Source organism: Bos taurus, chromosome 23 (genome assembly GCF_002263795.3).
Source record: "Bos taurus isolate L1 Dominette 01449 registration number 42190680 breed Hereford chromosome 23, ARS-UCD2.0, whole genome shotgun sequence".
Taxonomy (NCBI): domain Eukaryota; kingdom Metazoa; phylum Chordata; class Mammalia; order Artiodactyla; family Bovidae; genus Bos; species Bos taurus.
Window position 1 is genome coordinate 50,732,348 of NC_037350.1, and position 19,614 is coordinate 50,751,961.

The 19,614-nt window shown below is 53.9% G+C and overlaps 1 protein-coding gene across 4 annotated transcripts; it reads left to right on the top strand.

The window, feature by feature from the left end:
- The first annotated feature begins 2,886 nt into the window (after nucleotides 1-2,886).
- SERPINB6 (serpin peptidase inhibitor, clade B (ovalbumin), member 6) lies at nucleotides 2,887-17,069 on the top strand. Of its 4 annotated transcripts, XM_059880221.1 has the most exons (8): nucleotides 2,887-2,983; nucleotides 8,616-8,751; nucleotides 9,250-9,424; nucleotides 11,170-11,319; nucleotides 13,689-13,806; nucleotides 14,762-14,904; nucleotides 16,211-16,366; nucleotides 16,554-17,064. In XM_059880221.1, exons 2-8 carry the CDS (start codon nucleotides 8,687-8,689, stop codon nucleotides 16,956-16,958), a joined length of 1,212 nt encoding a protein of 403 aa, XP_059736204.1. In that variant the 5' UTR covers nucleotides 2,887-2,983; nucleotides 8,616-8,686; the 3' UTR covers nucleotides 16,959-17,064.
- The last annotated feature ends 2,545 nt before the right edge of the window (nucleotides 17,070-19,614 follow it).

Genomic DNA, 19,614 nt, shown 5'->3' on the forward strand with positions numbered 1-19,614 from the left:
TAGACCCATGATCAGCCTCCTTTGTCCGTGGTTCCAGATCATTGGCTGGAAATTCAGACTGCTTGATGCATGCCTAACGGGCTCTGTTTACTTGTATTTTCCTCGGAGTGCTGAGTCCTTTGAAATGGAAAGAGAAGAAACCAGCCCCCTACCTTGGGACAAGTAGGGAAAGAAAATGTCCTTTCCTTTCTGAGGATCAGATGTTCTGTCAGGGTTAGCACCAGGGACCAGTTGGGCGGGGTCACAAAGACAAACTTTGTTGACATCATTCCTACCTTTGGGGCGAATCCTCTAAACACGAGACACCAACTGTTTGCCTGCAAGTTTTACTTTCCTTTTAAGTTCGAAGGATTCATTAACAAAAGACACCACTTGTTATACACAATAAACAATTTCAATATTTAATAGAGGATCATCTGGTTTGATTTCAATCTGTGGTCATCAAAAGAAGAGAAATAGAAACAATAGGGAGAATTAAGTGTATCCATCACCAAACTGGGCTGACAGCCTACATCCAGACTTGAACAGTCCTGTGTGTGCGTGGTAAGTCGTCTCCCTGGTGTCCGAGTCTTTGCAATCGTGTTAGGCTCCTCTGTCCATGGGATTCTTCAGGCAAGAACACTGGAGTGGGTTTCCATTACCTTCAGGGGATCTTCCCAACCCAGGGACTGCACCTGCGCCTCTTACATCTCCTGCGTTGGCAGGTGGGTTCCCTAGCACCAGTGCCACCTGGGAAGCCCTGAACAGCGCTGCCGCATCTGCTAGTCGCTTCAGTCATGTCTGACTGTACGACCCCAGAGACGGCAGCCCACCAGGCTCCCCCATCCCTGGGATTCTCCAGGCAAGAACACGGGAGTGGGTTGCCGTTTCCTTCTCCAATGCATGATAGTGAAAAGTGAAAGCGAAGTTTCTCAGTCATGTCCGACTCCTAGCGGCCTCATGGACTGCACCCTACCAGGCTCCTCCGTCCATGGGATTTGCCAGGCAAGAGTACTGGAGTGGGGTGCCATTGCCTTCTCCATGAACAGCGCTGGGAGTCCCAAATAACAGCTATCTGGAGTCCCAGTTGGGAAAAGGTCCCTGGCTGTGCATCCACCCCATGGGTGAGACTTCAAATTGCAGTTTTCGGGGCTCCTGCTTATAATCAAAAGCCGCAAACTGATATCATCAGTTTGCATGCAAAAATACAACTCTGGTTTAACTTTTGCAATGCTGTTTGCTTCACCTTGGAAGTCATAAGATGCTTTAGCAGCTGGGGGCTGGCCAGGGGATGGCTAAGGCCATCAAGCAAGGAAGACGAAAGTCCCTTCCTGTGGCCAGTCGCAGGTGTTCTTGCAGAGTCCTTGGAGTGTCTGCGGTTCAAAGATTCCTGATTCCACCTGGTAAGGCCGAGGCCTAAGTCCATCTCCTTGATGGACTCTCGGCTCTGCTTAAAACCCCTTGTCACAGTGACTCAATTTTATTTCTCATTTTACAATACGTTGCTTATTTCTGCACAAAGATAAGCTGGAAGGACAGAGCCAAGTGAATAAACCTGGGGTGAAAAGGGCTGGAGAACTTAAGGGTAGAAGTGAGATACCTGAGCTTCCCTCAGTGTTTACTACTCCAAAAACGAAACTAAGGTACTCACACCAGGGGCTTGCTGCTGGCATCTAGTGGGTAGAGGGGCAAGCACAGCCCTCCCACAGCAACGAATTATCCGGCCAGAGGTGAGTACACGGTGGCTGTTGACAGCCCCTGGCTTAAGCTTTAGGGCGGAGAATGCACTAAGCTATCTAAAGGTGAAAGTCGCTCAGTCGTGTCCGACTCTTTGTGACCCCATGGACTGTAGCCCGCCAGGCTCCTCTGTCCATAGGATTCTCCAGGCAAGGATACTCGAGTGGGCTGCCATTCCCTCCTCCAGGGGATCTTCCCAACCCAGGGATCGAACCCCTGTCTCTTAGGTCTACCTGCATTAGTCAGGTGGGTCCTTTACCACCAGCACCAACAGTGGGCCTTTAGAGAAGTCTAGTGAAAGTCGTTCAGTCCTGTCCGACTCTTGGCGACCCCATGGCCTGTAGACCCCCAGGCTTCTCTGTCCATGGGATTCTCCAGGCAAGAATACTGGAGTGGGCTGCCTTTTACTTCTCCAGCGGGTCTTCCCCACCCAGGGATCGAACCTGGGTCTTCTATGGTGCGGGCGGATTCTTTACTGTGAGCCAAGAGGGACGCCCCCAGCTCTCCCAGGTTTCCAAACTGAACCTGTCGTGTTTCAGACGAGGCTGGCATTCTCCCCACTGCGGTCACCGGCGCCCTGTCCGCCCTCCAAGGCTGCGCCGGGCGGGCAGGCCAGGGTCCCACCGCGCTTGGTTCACACGGGCCTCTGTGCACCGGGAAGAGCGCGCCTGGCTTCGCGCAGAGACTCAAGCCCAGGTGCCCGGGCGACGCCCCTCCGGACCAAGTATCAGCCCGTGCGCCCCGCGAAGACCCCGGGCTCGCCCGCTGAAGGCCTCCTAGGGCTGGGCCTTCGCTCCTCCTGCGGCCCCGGGTAGCAGTCGCGCACCGGGCACCTCGCTCGCCCCTGCTGTTCGGCCCCACCCCAACCGCGCCGCACGGCCCTCCGCACCGGTTCGGTCCGGTCCGGGGCTCGGTCCGGCGGCGGGGCCCGCCCCTCCCCCTCTGCCCCGCCCCTCCCGCTCGACTCCGGCCCTCGGGTCCTGCCAGCCCCGCCCTCACGCTCGGCCCCGCCCCTTCCACTCGTTCCCGCCCCCCGGGCCGGCTCGCCCCGCGCCTCCAGTTCGGCCCCCGCCATCCCGTCCTTCCCGCCCCGCCCCTTCCGGTCTGCCCCGCCCCTCCCCCTCGGCCCGGTACCTGCCGCTCGCCCCGCCCCTCCCGCTCGGCCCCTCCGTCGGGTCCAGCCTGGTCCGGCCCGGGCCGCCCCTGCCCGCGCGGTGTTTGGGCCCGGCGCCTCTGTCCTCGCCCAGCCTGCTCCGGCCGCGCTCGGGTACGTTTCGGGAGGTGGGGGCCGCGGAACCGGCCTGCGCACTAGGCGGGCGGCGGGCGGGGGCGCGCGCCGGGCTGGGTTTCGTTTCGGATCAGGCGGCCGGGGCGGACGTGACGACCCGCTGAGTGTGGCGGCGCCGCCGGCTGGGACCGGGGACTGGAGGACCCTCGTGGGCGCGGCGCCCAGGTACCCTCGGCGAGCGCCGGGCGTTGGGGACCCGGGGGACCGGTGGAGGCCGGAGGACAGACAGGAGCTGGCCTGAGTGCCCAGGTGACCCTCGGGCTTGCGCCGGGCGTTGGGGACTCGGGGGGCCGGGGGCGGGGGCTTCAGAGACCGGACAGGAGCCGGCCTGTGTGCCCAGGCGGACCCGGCGCCCAGCGGTCTCCCGCCCACCGCGCGGCCTGCGCTCAGGGTCCCTCAGGCCTGCGAGGATAATCGTGAGCACCGTTTCAGAGCTTGTTTGTTAGGGCAGTTTTTGTTTTTGTAGACACGCTGCAGGCGCAACATTCCGAGAGTGGGCATCTTCAGTGCTAAGAGGGCCTGGGAGAAACTTTAGTCGCACCCGGGTGCTAGATAAGTTGGCACCTGAGTTACTTTCTTCCCTTCTCTCTCCCCACCCCCCACCACCCCCCATAAAGCTCTAGTTTGAGAGGAAAAACAAAGTATGGGGAATGAACCTTCACATGCTGCCAGGATTACTGAGCCGCTGGGGGAGGCCGGGTTCTGCTGCGACCCTGGCTTCCGGCCCAGTGGTACCTGGCCAGACTGTGTGCCTGCCCGCTGATGTGCTTTAGGGCGGAGGCGGAGAGGGCGTGTGCAAAGTAACCCTTGGACTGAGGTCCCCATGAACAGGAAGGGCTGTGCTTATCAGTGTTCTGGGGCGTATGGTGTCCAGAATTCCCCACAACTGGTGGCTGACTGCACCCTCAGCGTTATACCACCCCACAGAAAGGTCACGGTTTTAGTCAAACTTGGCCATGTAAGCTAAGTATTTAGAAGCATTATGAGGCCAATGCCAGTCCAAAGTGTTGTATTACAACTCAGCTGCTGGCCTGATCACTCGGGCGAGTAACAGGAGAGCGAAATGAGAGTAAATGGAACCACTGTTCTTTTCTGTTTGCACTCAGAGCAGGCTACATACACAAAGGGCTTGTTCTCACACCCCTGGAAGCCCACACACCTTACGCCACCAAGCTTTCTGGACCTGAGACGAGACCTGGACATGAGAAGAAGGGAAAGCCTGTGCAGTTCTGTTCACCATTTACTGAACACCGACTGTGGGTCAGGCGTCAGTTGATGTAATCCCCTCAGTAAACCTGTAGAGTAGAAGGAACCATCCCAGTTACACATTAGATAACACACACACACACACACACACACACACACACCAGGCAGGGACAACACAGGAGCCAGTTCAGTTCAGTTCAGTCATGTCTGACTCTATGCAACCCCATGAATCACAGCATGGAGGCCTCCCTGTCCATCACCAATTCCCGGAGTTCACTCAGACCCTGCCCCCAAATCCCTCCGAGCATCAGAGCCTTTTCCAATGAGTCATCTCTTCGCATGAGGTGGCCAAAGTATTGGAGTTTCAGCTTCAGCATCAGTCCTTCCAATGAACACCCAGGACTGATATCTTTAGGATGGACTGGTTGGATCTCCTTGCAATCCAAGGGACTCTCAAAAGTCTTCTCCAACACCACAGTTCAAAAGCATCAATTCTTCAGTGCTGAGCTTTGTTTACAGTCCAACTCTCACATCCTTACATGACTGCTGGAAAAACCATGACCTTGACTAGACGGACCTTTGTTGGCAAAGTAATGTCTCTGCTTTTGAATATGCTATCTAGGTTGGTCATAACTTTCCTTCCAAGGAGTAAGCGTCTTTTAATGTCATGGCTGCAGTCATCATCTGCAGTGATTTTGGAGCCCCCAAAACAAATTCTGACACTGTTTCCACTCTTTCCCCATCTATTTCCTATGAAGTGATGGGACCAGATGCCATGATCTTCATTTTCTGAATGTTGAACTTTAAGCCAACTTTTTCACTCTCCTCTTTCACTTTCATCAAGAGGCTTTTTAGTTCCTCTTCACTTTCTGCCGTAAGGGTGGTGTCATCTGCCTATCTGAGGTTATTGATATTTCTCCCGGCAATCTTGATTCCAGCTTGTGCTTCTTCCAGCCCAGCGTTTCTCATGATGTACTCTGCATAGAAGTTAAATAAGCAGGGTGACAATATACAGCCTTGATGTACTCCTTTTCCTATTTGGAACCAGTCTGTTGTTCCATGTCCAGTTCTAACTGTTGCTTCCTGGCCTGCATATAGGTTCTCAAGAAGCAGGTCAGGTGGTCTGGTATTCCCATCTCTTTCAGAATTGTCCACAGTCTATTGTGATCAACACAGTCAAAGGCTTTGGCATAGTCAATAAAGCAGAAGTAGATGTTTTTCTGGAACTCTCTTGCTTTTTCCATGATGCAGCAGATGCTGGCAATTTGATCTCTGGTTCCTCTGCCTTTTCTAAAACCAGCTTGAACATCTGGAAGTTCACGGTTCACGTACTGCTGAAGCCAAGTTTCCAATAAACCAGACTTCATGAGGAATTAAGGCACCCTTTATCCACCACAGGGGCTTCCCTAGTGGTGCTAGTGCTAAAGAACCCGCCTGCCAATGCAGGAGACATGAAAGACATGGATTTGAACCCTGGGTCAGGAGGAGCCCCTGGAGGAGGGCATGGCAGCCCACTGCAGTATTGTTTCCTGGAGAATCCCATGGACAGAGGAGCCTGGCAGGCTGCAGCCCACGGGGCCATGAAAGGCTGGGACACGACTGCGACTGAACAGCAATCCTTAATTACACTGGGAGCACTGGGGCAGCGCTTCGTAGCGCCACTCGCACAGCGTGAGAAGAATCCCTGTCTTACTTTGTCAGTATTGGAAACGAATGGTTCTCAACCTGTTCACGTTTCTATTTGAAAAAGCGTGTTTTAGTTTGCTCTCCACCCCCCCGCCCTGTGTCTTTTTGGGGAGAGGGGTGCTGCCATACTGATGAAGGCTGGACTGCAGAGTTTGGTGCTCAGCTCTCACACTGCTCCTTGGAGCCCGGCAGAGCTAAGCTGCTTTTTAAATCAACTCTTTCTGGAGCTGGTTTTACTCCATTCTTTTCCCTGTTTTAAGACTTGTTCCTTGATTCTGGCTGCTCTGCAGGTCAGCCATCACATAGTTTGCTAATTATGCTCATTTCGTGTTGTTTCTGATAACTTTCCTTTGCACTGTTTCCTGAGTTGAGTCTGCAGGGCCTGAACTATCAGAGCAATTCACACCAGCCCTGGGTACAGGACCCTCCCGAGTTCCTGCCTGGGGAGCACGGTGCTGCCTCTGGTGTTCTGTCTCAGTGCCCCGGGTAGTGCACGAAGCACCGTTTCCTGTCTGATTTCGGGGCCTGTATCAGCGTGGGCTGTTCACTTATCTCTCGATTGACATATTTTCTGCCGTCAGAGTACCCTGAACAAACCTCTGGGCCTCACATCTTCATTCCTTCCTTTTCAGTTTAGCGGTTTCACAGGGAGTGGGTGTGCGCTCACCTTTAATGACCATCAGCAACTGTTGTCAGTGGACGGAAAGAACTACCACCAGCATCGCTGTGGCCTTTGAAGACAAGTGCACTCTGCTTTTTTCTGTATTAGTGTTAAGGTATTGGATATTACGGCCTGTCCTACTGGCTCAGTGGAAAGCATTCTTCTGCAATGCAGGAGCCTCGGGTTCAGCCCTGGGTCGGAAAGATCCCCTGGAGAAGGAAATGGCAACCCATTCCAGTATTCTTGCCTGAAAAATCTGTGGACAGAGGGGCCAGGTAGGCTGTAGTCCATGGAGTCACAAAAGAGTCAGACGTGACTTAGCTGCTAAGCAAGAAATTAGATATTAAAGATGGAAGAGAATATGTGTGGGGGGAGTATTTCTTCTCCTCTAGGTTCTTCCTGACTGGTCTAGTAATTAAATTGACCTAAGACAAATCATGGCACCCCACTCCAGTACCCTTGCCTGGAAAATCCCATGGACGGAGGAGCCTGGTAGGCTGCAGTCCATGGGGTCGCTAAGAGTCGGACACGACTGAGCGACTTCACTTTCACTTTTCACTTTCATGCATTGGAGAAGGAAATGGCAAACCACTCCAGTGTTGTTGTCTGGAGAATCCCAGGGACAGGGCAGCCTGGTGGGCTGCCGTCTCTGGGGTCGCACAGAGTCGGACACGACTGAAGCGACTTAGCAGCAGCAGCAGCAGCGAGACAAATCAATAGCAGAAATCCAACCCCACTGAATTTTGTGCAAACCTTGAAGATACAAAACTCAAGAAGTGACAAGGCAGGCAGCTTGTGTGTGTGTGAAGATTTGACGAAACAAGGAGTTTTTGCCTGGGGAGTAAGTTCATGAAGTAACAGGGTTTGCTGGTTCCTTGTACAGCCTTTTCAGCCTTTCGTTTTCCTCTTTGGCCATAAAGATGTCTCTCTACCTCCTGGTACAGGGAGGGTTTTCCACATGGAGATTTATATTCAGCTTTCAGGGGAACAGAAGAAGAGTATGGTTTTTGCACCAGCTATTTCTCAAATCTCTTTCAGTTCAGTTCATTTGCTCAGTCATCTTTGACTCTTGGCGACCCCATGAATCGCAACACACCAGGCCTCCCTGTCCATCACCAACTCCCAGAGTTCACTCAAAGGTCCATCGAGTCGGTGTTGCCATCCAGCCATCTCATCTTATGTCGTCCCCTTCTCCTCCTGCCCCCAATCCCTCCCAGCATCAGAGTCTTTTCCAATGAGTCAACTCTCAACATGAGGTGGCCAAAGTATGGACTTTCAGCTTCAGCATCATTCCTTCCAAAGAAATCCCAGGGCTGGTCTCCTTCAGAATGGACTGGTTGGATCTCCTTGCAGTCCAAGAGACTCTCAAGAGTCTTCTCCAACACCACAGTTCAAAAGCAGCAATTCTTCAGCACTCAGCTTTGTTTACAGTCCAACTCTCACATCCTTACGTGACTGCTGGAAAAACCATGACCTTGACTAGACGGACCTTTGTTGGCAAAGTAATGTCTCTGCTTTTGAATGTGCTATCTAGGTTGGTCATAACTTTCCTTCCAAGGAGTAAGCGTCTTTTAATGTCATGGCTGCAGTCATCATCTGCAGTGATTTTGGAGCCCCCAAAACAAATTCTGACACTGTTTCCACTCTTTCCCCATCTATTTCCTATAAAGTGATGGGACCAGATGCCATGATCTTCGTTTTCTGAATGTTGAGCTTTAAGCCAACTTTTTCACTCTCCTCTTTCACTTTCATCAAGAGGCTTTTTAGTTCCTCTTCACTTTCTGCCGTAAGGGTGGTGTCATCTGCATATCTGAGGTTATTGATATTTCTCCTGGCAATCTTGATTCCAGCTTGTGCTTCTTCCAGCCCAGCATTTCTCATGATGTACTCTGCAGAGAAGTTAAATAAGCAGGGTGACAATATACAGTCTTGACGTACTCCTTTTCCTATTTGGAACCAGTCTGTTGTTCCATGTCCAGTTCTAACTGTTGCTTCCTGACCTGCATACAGGTTTCTTAAGAGGCAGGTCAGGTGATCTGGTATTCCCATCTCTTTCAGAATTTTCTACAGTTTATTTTGATCCACACAGTCAAAGACTTTGGCATAGTCTCTTTACTTCAGAGCAATCAATGTGCTGCAGTGGAGTGTTTTGGGGTGAGCTGCTCTGCAGCCCATCAGCAGCACAGATTACCTGGTGAGTCCCCGTCCTCATGCAGGGAGCATAAATCAGGGAGCTGACTGACGCAGGGCCCGGAGCGGGGCTGCCAGCCTGCACGCCCTGCGGCTTCGGGCCCTTTCCTCAGGCTCACCTGCTCTGTCTCTCCCAGGTTTGTATCAGGCTCAGCAGTCATCCCTTCCACCACTCACAGAGAGGCCCTGAACCCTCGTGCACCCCCTCCCCTCCCCCAGTGTCCTGATCTGGATCAAACGCCCTGGGTGGCGGGGCTGTCGACCTCCGAAGCCGGGCCCTGGAGGTGGACGTGGGCGCATCCCAAGGCCCTTGTCCCAAGCGGAGTCAGCAGGGCCTGGGCCTGGGGCAGCAGGGGAAACCCCGAGGAAACCGAGTTTTGTGCATGTACCTGTTTGCTCTTTGAAGCAGAGCGTCGGTGCTAACAACAGTTAAGAGCAGAGTGAGATGTGGTTGACCTGTGACTGAATTTGCGTGACACTGATTTTAAATCCATCCTTTCAGCCTCGCCACCATGGATGCGCTGTCAGAAGCAAACGGCACCTTTGCCTTGACCCTTCTGAAAAAGCTGGGTGAGGGCAACTCGAAAAATGTGTTTATCTCGCCCCTAAGCATCTCCTCTGCCCTGGCCATGGTCCTCCTGGGGGCCAGGGGCAACACCGCAGCCCAGATGTGCCAGGTACGTTCGGGAAGCCGCTTCTGGGCGGCAGCTGAAGCTCTTTCTTTGGCCCGTGAGCTGGTGTACACGATTGAATCCCAAAGGCCTTGCTCGACAGACAGGCCTACTCCCCCGTCTGCCCCATCCCTGGGCGTCCCCTCAGCGTCTCTCTGGCTGGTGGTCTGGGGCTCCTGACCGCGCAGCACCCGATTCCAGCAGGACAGGCTTGAATGAGCAAGCGTCATCGAGCCTCTGCTCGGACCCGCTGCCCAAGGCCCTGCTGGCCGAGGCCCGTCCTGCCGAGACGCCCAGAGCCGGCCCCGGGCAGGCTGCACAGGGTGTGGACGCCAGCTCCTGGGCTGCAGTGGCCTCGGGGCGCTGACCTCTGGCCCCCTGGGGGTCACAGCCTTCCCGCACATGGGGTGCCCTTACCCTTCCCAATTGCCTGGGGTCCGAGGGTCTCCAGGTTTAACAGAGTCCTGACCCCGCCCTTGAGCCTGGGCCTTGAGTTTGACCTTTGCCCTAAGGCCATCACTTTCAGGGTCCTGTGCCAGCTGGAGAGGCTGGGAGTGAGAAACATTGGCACCCTCCACCCAGCAAGTGTTAGGGCGCAAATACGCGGGTGCTCGTGCTCAGTCATCTCTGACTCTCTGCTTCCCCGTGGACTGTAGCCCTCCAAGCTCCTCTGTCCATGGGGTTCTCCAGAAAGAACACTGGCGTGGGTTGCCATGTCCTCCAGGGGATCTTCCCGACCCAGGGATCGAACCCACGAGTCTTGAGTCTCCTGCATTGGCAGGTGGATCCTTTACCACTGTGCCGCCTGGGAGACGCGTGTGTTCCCTTTAAGTTCTGCTGAAAAGGGAGCAGTCCCCTCTTGAGCTCGGCACTGTCTCCGCTCCCACTCTCCCAACTCTGAAGGGGCCGCCCTCTCTCTGGGCACCTCCTGTGCAGATTCCGATTTTAGGGGGAGGCCCAGCCTTCCCGCCCTGCATGGGGGTCTCTCCAGGGCTCCTGCCTGGGCTCCTCTCCTCCAGCAGTGGTGCCCCCGGGCCCTGCGGCCTCGGCCGGTCACTGGGTGCAAAGCCCTTGCCCAGGCTTTAGGTTCGTGTTACAGCGGAACCGGGCCGAATGTCTGTCTGGACCTTCTCTTGGTGGCTCCCAAACAAACCTCCCATGACCCGGAATGACCGGGACAGTGCCTGGCACTCTGTGTCCTGGCCGCATGGTGCCCGCTGGCCTCCTCATGGTCCAGGAGCGGCCCCGATCCCGCGAGGTGCTCTCCTCCATGTGTCTGCTCTGCCGTGTGGTCATGAGGCCCCAGCAGGATGGCTGGGCATTTCTGCGCCCGGGCAACAGGGGGCAAGACACGAACGTGGGGGTGCCAGGCCTTTACGAAGGCCCGGGCCCGGAAGAGCCACTTCTCCTGTCTCCCACTGGTCGGAGCCTGTCCCAAGGCCAGTCCAGACCCAAAGATGTGGCTTGTTGTGCACAGACAGGAGGCCTGTCCACGGCCCTGTCTGCAGGCAGACCGTGAGCACAGGGCCCTGGGCTCTCAAGGGGCATTTCTGCACCCGCTGTCGCTGCCTAAGCTCCTGCAGGAGGCAGGCTGGGGGACTTCCCAGAGCCACTGTGCCTTTATTTGGGTGAGTCTTGTTTTAAGCTGCGGTGAGGATCAGTGCGGTGCTTAGGCTGACTTTAGTGTTGTGTCCATTTCCTGTAGTCCAGGGCTTACTGCAGTGGTGGGTTTTATCTGTTTTTGATTTCAGACTCTTTCTCTAAACAAGAGCAGTGGGGGAGGTGAAGATGTCCACCAGGGTTTCCAGAACCTTCTCAGCGAAGTTAATAGAAGGGACACACAGTACTTGCTCAGAACCGCCAACAGGCTTTTTGGAGAGAAGACTTACGATTTCCTCTCGGTAAGTCATACTCCTGATTGCCCGAAGCAGATAGAGACCGAGGTCGTGTGGAGATGGGAGGCGGGCCTTGTGGTGGGCTGAGACCCACACAGAGGGCGGGCTGTGGGACCCCAGTCATGACCTCACCCTTCCTGGAACCGTTCGGTCATTGCCTGTAAGAGGAGCCCTGTAACAGCCTTGTTCACATATTCATGAAGCTTCAGTGAGATGATTGTCAGAGAACTAACACGGATCATACCACAGTTGCAGAGGAGTTGGCCCAAACAGGGAAGTGATCGAATAGAATATTTCTGGTGTTGTTTTTCACATGTTGGAAGTATTTTGTGCATTGTGAGACTTGCTCAATTCTTTTATACATGTAAACATTTTGATTATCTTTTCCTATGCAGAAATTTTTTTAATTTTTGTGTTTTTTACTCTGGTTCTATTTAATCACACTGCTTTCCTGATTTTTAAATTTTTTTCATACACACCTCAAGTAACCTGTGAGTGTGTTCTTATTATATAAAACGCAAACAGAGCCAGAGTCCGCCCACACTCTCTTCCACGTCGCCCCCGCGCCCAGTCTGAGGGCTTGTGCCCTGTACCTAGAGAAAGGCTTTGCATCTCACTACCTGTGTGGCTGCTGTTCAGTCGCTGAGCCGTGTCCGACTCTTTCTGACCCCGTGGGCTGCAGCAGCCCAGGCTCCTCTGTCCTCTACTGCATCCCAGAGTTTGCTCAGAGTCACGTCCGTTGAGTCGGTGATGCATCCAACCCCTCGTCCTCTGTCCCCCCTTCTCCTTTGCCTTCGATGTCTCCCAGCATCAGGGTCTTTTCCGATGGGTCGGCTCTTCGTATCTGGTGGCCACAGTGATGGGGCTTCAGCCTTGGCAGCAGTATGTGTCCGCCTCACCCTTCCTCACGGTGGTGGGCGGCGTGCTCAGGGGTGGCTGTACCAAGACGCAGCCGCCAGCCCCGGGTGGGCGTGGGGTGGGGCCCAGCCTGGGCCGAGCCGGCAGGGACCCTGTGTGTGTGGTTCTGTCCTGTGTGTGCGTGCTATTCCAGATGGACTTTAGAGGGAAGGGACAGAGGGAGGCTCTCAGATCTCCATGAATTCTGCCTCATTCCCACCCCGACGGCTGCAGCCCTTCCTGTCGTCCTCAGGAAGGGTAGGGGGTGGGCACGTCCACCCTCTCCTCAGCACTGCAGGTGCTCAGCCTTTAACATTCTGATTGCTCACGAGACTGAGCAGCTTTGCATGTCACTCAAACATTTGTATCTTTTCTGAAAATTGCCTATTATATGTCCTTTGTGTATTTTACTTTTGGGGTTTATGTCTTTTTTTTTTTTTTTTTAACTGAGTTCTTTATATGTGTAGCATAGCGATCTTATTCTGTTATATAACTTATTTCATTATTTTTCACACTTGTTTCAGACTCTAAATTAACTTTTAAAACAGGTGGTATAAAGTGAATGTAGTCAGCATGAGGTCAAATATTGGTAAGGTTTGTAGATCACAGTGTGAATTTTTTTTACAACCTGGTTTACTTGTTTTTATCAGTCTTAGCTACATGCTAGTTTATTGTCATCTTTTTTTTTTTAGTTCTACCAGTTTATTGCTACCAACCTATCTCCCTCCACCCTCATGCATGCATGCTCAGGCATGTAATCCTGTGGACTGCAGCCTGCCAGGCTCCTCTGTCCATGGGATTTTCCAGACAACAACACTGGAGTGGTTTGCCATTTCCTTCTCCAATGCATGAAAGTGAAAAGTGAAAGTGAAGTCGCTCAGTCGTGTCCGACTCTTAGCGACCCCATGGACTGCAGCCTACCAGGCTCCTCCGTCCATGGGATTTTCCAGGCAAGGGTACTGGAGTGGGGTGCCATGATTTGTCTTAGGTCAATTTAATTACTAGACCAGTCAGGAAGAACCTAGAGGAGAAGAAATACTCCCCCCACACATATTCTCTTCCATCTTTAATATCTAATATCTTGCTTAGCAGCTAAGTCACGTCTGACTCTTTTGTGACTCCATGGACTACAGCCTACCTGGCCCCTCTGTCCACAGATTTTTCAGGCAAAAATCCTGGAGTGGGTTGCCATTTCCTTCTCCAGGGCATCTTCCCCATGAGATCAACCCTCGTCTCCAACATTGGCAGGTGGATTCATTACCACTGTGTCACCTGGGAAGCCTGTGATTTTACTCAGTTATTTATTCAGTGTAGCTGAAAACTGAGAAACCGGATTGAAGGTTAATTCTGCACATTCGTTTGTACATTACACAAGTAACCGTCAAATGATCAGTGTTCAGGTTGGCGCGGTGAAGAAGTAAGCTCTTGGCGTTGTCTGTTTCTGTAGCCATGTGATTCTGTCATTCCGTCTCTTCTAGTCTTTCAAAGATTCCTGTCGCAAATTCTACCAAGCAGAGATGGAAGAGCTGGACTTTGTCAGCGCTACGGAGCAGTCCAGGAAGCACATAAACACCTGGGTAGCCGAAAAGACAGAAGGTGAGGACGTGTCACTAATTCTGTTCGCACAGTATTTGAATCAGTCTTATTTTCCATCAGTTCCTTCCCAAGACCATCAAATGTAAACAGAAATGGCTTTTTTCTCCATAAAACTGGAAACTTTCAAATCCACTTCTGAAATTTAATCAGTAATCAATTTCTCTAGCTTCCCCCCTCCTCATCAATATTTGGTGCACCTCTTCCAGAGCAATCGCACTTTGACTTTTGGCTGTTGCAGTTAATGTTCATATAGTCTGCCTTTTCACAAAGGGCGGGAGGAAGACTCTGGATCGGGCTCCACCTCCCTGCCTGTGCAGCAGAGCGCATGCTCTGCGGGTCGCTGAGCATCACTGCAGGACACTCGGTCAAGCCCTCGTCCACCTGCGCTTCTTCATTTTCATGCTCTGCAAGCTGGCTTCGGCCTCTCCCCTTCAGGACAGTCCCCTCACGTTGTAGACCGAACATTCCTTTTTCTGTCACTGTGAATTATCCTGCCCTATTATTTGTTCATTTTATGTGTTTTATGCAACTCATGGTATTTTACTGAGCGGAGACTTTAAGGTTTTTGTCGCTGATTTAGCTTTAGGGGCCAGGCTCCCTGCATGGGTTTCCCTGGTGGCTCGGATGGTAAAGATACACCTGCCAATGCAGGAGAGGCGGGTTGGATCCCTGGGTCAGAAAGATCCCCTGGAGAAGGAAATGGCAACCTGCTCCAGTATTCTTGCCTGGGGAAGCCCATGGATGCAGGAGCCTGGTGGGCTACAGTCCACGGGGTCACAAAGAGTGAGACCCAACTTAGTGAGTAAACAACAACTCCCTGTTCGTGGTTGTCTGGGGGACAGGGAACCCTCTGGTCTGTGCACTGACTCCTGCAGGGGCAGACCAGTAAGTACTGTGCCCTTCACCTCCACCAGGTAACCCTGTTAGCTAACTGGTTCTTTAAATCTTCTTGCAGGTAAAATTAGAGACTTGCTCCCTGCAAATTCAGTTAACCCCATGACACGTCTCGTTCTCGTGAATGCCATCTACTTCAAAGGAAACTGGGACACACAGTTTAACAAAGAGCACACTGAAGAAAGGCCTTTCAGAGTCAGCAAGGTGAACGAGAATGTGTCATAATAAGGGAGGAGGTTCTTGGAAACGGTCCCTGGGGTCCCCTTGGTTTACGGAGCCTGCCAGGAGGCTGATCTCAAGGAACGTGTGCCTCTTGTGGCCTTGGCAGCCCAGATGTGGATCTGGGCACACCCTGGCTTCCTCTCCCCCTGCTCCGCCTTTGCTGTATCATGAGCGGAGATCCGTGCGGCCAGTGTTCCGTCTTGTATCACACATCCCACGGGGCAGCTCGCAGGTCTCTGGGCCTCCTAGAACCCCCAAGATCCAGTTCAAACTCCAGACCGTGGCTGTGACGCTCCATGGCCCTGGATCCTACCATCTGTCCCCCTCCCGTCAGGAGCTACCTACACAGACGCCTTTCTCTGCAGGGCCGTCCAGAAGCCTCCCTAGTGGTCTCCGCAGCCCAGGTTCCTGGTTCCTGTGTCCCTCCTCTGAGCTCTCACAGAGCCCGTGGCCTCTCACAGTGGCTCTGATCTCCCAGAGCCCCTCGGGCCCATGTGCAGGACCAGGGAGGTTACTTGGAAGTTTTCCTGAGGACCGTGGCTGGGCTGAGAGTGGTGAGGGTAGGAAGCACAAGTCAGATTGTTTTGTATTTTCTTTTTAATAATTGTATCTATTTATCTTGGCTGTGCCCGGTCTTCTTGCTGCAGAGCCTTTCCTGCAGCTGCCATGGTGGAGGCCCTCTTGGCTCGGTGCTCAGGCCTGTGGGCTTAGAAGCCCCTGGACTGTGGGGTGTTCCCAGACCAGGGATGGAGCCTGTGTCTCCTGCATTGGAAGGCGGGTTATTTACCCCTGAGCCACCAGGGCAGCCCTGTTGTCTTTAAAACTAGAGCTAACATGGTTTGCTCATGGGTCACCTGTGGGGCGCGAAGGACAGGGGCCCAGGACCCTCCAGGGTTTGGCGGCGGGATGAGTGGTGTCGCCACGAGCAGAGATGGGAAGGTAAAGATGGAGCAGGTGGAGGGGAACACGAGCCGCCAGTGTGGGAGCCGAACTGGAGGCTCCTTTGCGTCCAGATGCAGATGTCAGGTGGGCAGGAGCCGGGGGAGAGGTCCTGCTGGGAATGTCCATGTGGAGACTTCCTGGGTCAGCAGGAGAATAGCAGCCTGAGGCCTGAGTGCTGGGAACCAGGGGTGGGAGCTGGAGCTGTGCAGACGAGCTGACGACGTGGAGCTGGGGTGGGTCTGGAAGACAGGACAGAGTGTGTGGGCCCAGGTGGACGGCTCTGATGACTCGTCCAGCGTGTTCACGGGTCTTGATTCAACTTAACATTTATCCATTTCCTTTATAGAACGTGGAGAAACCTGTGCAAATGATGTTCAAGAAGTCCACCTGTAAAATAACCTACATTGGAGAAATAAGCACCCAGATTCTGGTTCTTCCCTACGTAGGTCAAGAGCTGAACATGGTGATTCTGCTGCCCAGTGAAAGCACGGACTTGAACACGGTAACTGGGCAGCCATGGCTACGGGGCCCAGGGTCTCGTCTGGATCCCTGCTGGGCACTGGGCTCCGGGAACTCGTCTGCAGCTGGCAGGCCGCCCCGGGCCCACAGGGCTCGGAGTGTTGGTCGCAGCGGACGGTCCCCGGGGCAGCGCTGCTGCAGACCCTGAGATCTTCTACCTTCTCCTGCAGGTGGAAAAGGCCCTGACCTATGAGAAATTCATCGCGTGGACGAAGCCGGATGTGATGGACGAGGAGGAGGTGGAGGTGTTTCTTCCCCGGTTCACGCTGGAGGAGAGTTATGATATGGAAGAGTTCCTCCAAGAACTGGGCATGACTGACGCCTTTGAGGAGACCCGGGCCGACTTCAGCGGGATGTCGTCTGGGCGAGGCCTGCACCTGTCCAAGGTCATGCACAAGTCCTTCGTGGAGGTCACCGAGGAGGGCACGGAGGCCGCGGCCGCCACAGGGGCGGTGGTCATGATGCGCTGCTTGATGGTCGTGCCCCGGTTCAATGCCAACCACCCCTTCCTCTTCTTCATTCAGCACAGCAAGACCGGGGCCATCCTGTTCTGCGGCCGCTTCTGCTCGCCGTGACGAGGTGGGGGGCGCCCAGTGCTCCCCACCGCTCTCCCCGATCTCTGCGAAGAGCTGGAACCCCGGTGACCTTGGCGAAGGTCCACAAATAAAGAGCTGATCGAGACCGCCTGTGTGTGTCTCTGTGTGTCTGTGTGTGTGTGTGCACGCCTGTGTGTGTCTGTGGTGTGTGTGTGTGTGTGTGTCTGTGTGTGTCTCTTTGTGTGTGTGTATGTCTGTGTGTATGTGTCTGTGTGTGTCTGTGTGTACTTGCCCGTGCGTTCTCGTGTCCCGTGCCTTCTCGGAGGTGCAGCTGCCATTGGAGACGGGCACTCGGTGGTCACGCCGGTGGGGAGCACTGGCTGCCTGATCTCTGGGTCCTCCCTCCACCCGCCCCGTCCAGGCCTTCGGGGAGAGCGCTGTCTGCTCCAGGCCTGGAAGGATGAGCGGGGCTTCCCTGTCTCCTCAGCTCAGTGGCCCTGCTCCTGAGACCAAAGCGAAGCAGAGGCTACGGCAGCCACAGGCAGGGGGAGCGGGCCTCAGAGACCCCCGAACGTGAGCCCTCCAGAAACCAGCAGAAGAGAGGAGGGCCGTGGACCCAGACCAGAGAAGTCCATCCCCGAGCCACTGTGTCTGCACTGGAGGGTCTGTGGTCAGAGGCGTGTTCAACTGCTTGACCGTGCATACTCCTGAGCATGCTCAGTTGCCCACGGGGTCAGAGATGAGCAGACAGGTCCTGTTCACGAGATGGGGGCGTTTCAGACCACGTCATGGATGTACACCGGGTGACTTTCCATCCTGCCACTGGTACTGGAGATAAAGAGCGGGCTAAGGTTTCAACCAGTCCATCCTAAAGGAAATCAGTCCTGAATGTTCATTGGAAGGATTGACGCTGAAGCTGAGCTCCAATACTTTGGCCACCTGATGGGAAGAGCCATTTGCAAAGACCCGATGCTGGGAAAGATGGAAGCAGGAGGAGAAGGGGACGACAGAGGATGAGATGGTTGGGTGCCATCACCAACTCGATGGACATGAGTTTGAGTAATTTCGGGAGTTGGTGATGGACAGGGAGGCCTGGCGTGCAGCAGTCCATGGGGTCGCAAAGAGTCGGACTCAACTGAGCGACTGAACTGCACAAAGCTTTCTGCAGCCGCCCGTGTTCCCTGCTGAGACGTGGGGCCCCGGCCCAGCCGATGCTGAGGTTCGGGTGGAAAGTGGTGGGGTGTCCACTGGCCTCCCTGTGGTGTCATCAGGAGCTGGGCTCCCTCTAACCTAATGGTGTGACCAACATTCTCAGCCTGTCTCTAGTCTGCTGTCTCTGCTGTGCCCAAGTCAGTGCCTGAGCTGTGAGGAGAGACAGGCTGCAGAGATGCTGCCCTTGGGAGCGGGCGGCGGGCGGGCCAGCGGCGTCAGCGCCCCCCTCGCCCCAGCCTGGACCACTGTCGCCTGAAGTGAGCTGTCTGTCCATCCAGGGTCTGAGGCGTCTGTCCTTCGTCCCCACCAGGCCGTCAGTGGGATGCTGTGACGATGGACACAGTGGGCCCGTGTGTTACAGAACCTGTCACACAGCTCGGCCCCTGCCCATCTCTTTCTTAGCTGGATCTACTGCGTTAAATGTCATTGGCAGTTTCCTCAAAACTGTATTTTTCAATGTGATCTCATTAAAATTTTTAAATAAAATCGCCTTAGAATCTTCCATGCATTTGTGATCAATAAACTTGGAATTCCTGTCCTCGTCATAGTCCTTCCCTGGTGGCTCAGACCGGGAAGAATCGCCTGCAGTGCGGGAGACTGGGCTTCGATCCCTGGTTTGGGAAGGTCCCCGGGAGATACTGGCTCCCCACTCCAGGATTCCAGCCTGGAGAATCCCACGGACTCAGGGTCGCAGAGTCAGACGTGGCCGAGCCTTCTCACTCTCACTTACTTTCCTCCCAGTTGATCTTGTCTGTGACCAGCTCGGCTTCAAGGAGGAGTGGCCGGTGGCCCCCAGAAGGACCTGCGGCTCAGTGCTCTGCTTTCATTGTCTTCAGATCCTTTATAGCTTTTGAGCAGAGGGTCCTGCGTTCTCATTTTGCTCCAGACCCTGCAAATTACGGAGCCAGTCCTGCCGTGGACTATAGTACCTTTTATGGAGAAATATAGTCTTTTTTTCAGATGCTGAGTACCAGGTAAGCTCAAAGCAAATCCTGAGAAATGAAAGATCTTCTCAATCCACTCTTTCCACATTAAAATATATACACATTTTGGTCAGGATATTTCCATAGTTGGCTTTTGAACTCCACACAGCATGTGTTTCCATGAGAGAAAGAAGTAGCCCAGTTCAGGTCATTTCAATTGCTCAGCCGTGTCTTATTCTTTGCAAGCCCATGGACTGCAGACGCCAGCACTCCCTGTCCATCACCAACTCCCAGAGCTTACTTAAACTCATGTCCATCGAGTCGGTGATGCCATCCAAGCATCTCATCCTCTGTCGTCCCCTTCTCCTCCTGCCTTCAATCTTTCCCACCATCTGGGTCTTTTTCAGTGAGTCAGCTCTTCGCATCAGGTGGCCAAAGTATTGGAGTTTCAGCTTCAGCATCAGTCCTTCCATGAACATTCAGGACTGATTTCCTTTCAGATGGAATGGTTGGATCTCCTTGCTGTCCAAGGGACTCTCAAGAGTCTTCTCCACACCACA

Bases quoted from the DNA above. Each gene is read 5' to 3' on its own strand.
- SERPINB6 (XM_059880221.1), top strand. From the start codon at position 8,687: ATGTGCTGCAGTGGAGTGTTTTGGGGTGAGCTGCTCTGCAGCCCATCA. The intron at 8,752-9,249 runs GTGAGTCCCCGT...CCATCCTTTCAG, and splicing joins TCAGCAGCACAGATTACCTG to CCTCGCCACCATGGATGCGC. The intron at 14,905-16,210 runs GTGAACGAGAAT...TTTCCTTTATAG, and splicing joins GGCCTTTCAGAGTCAGCAAG to AACGTGGAGAAACCTGTGCA.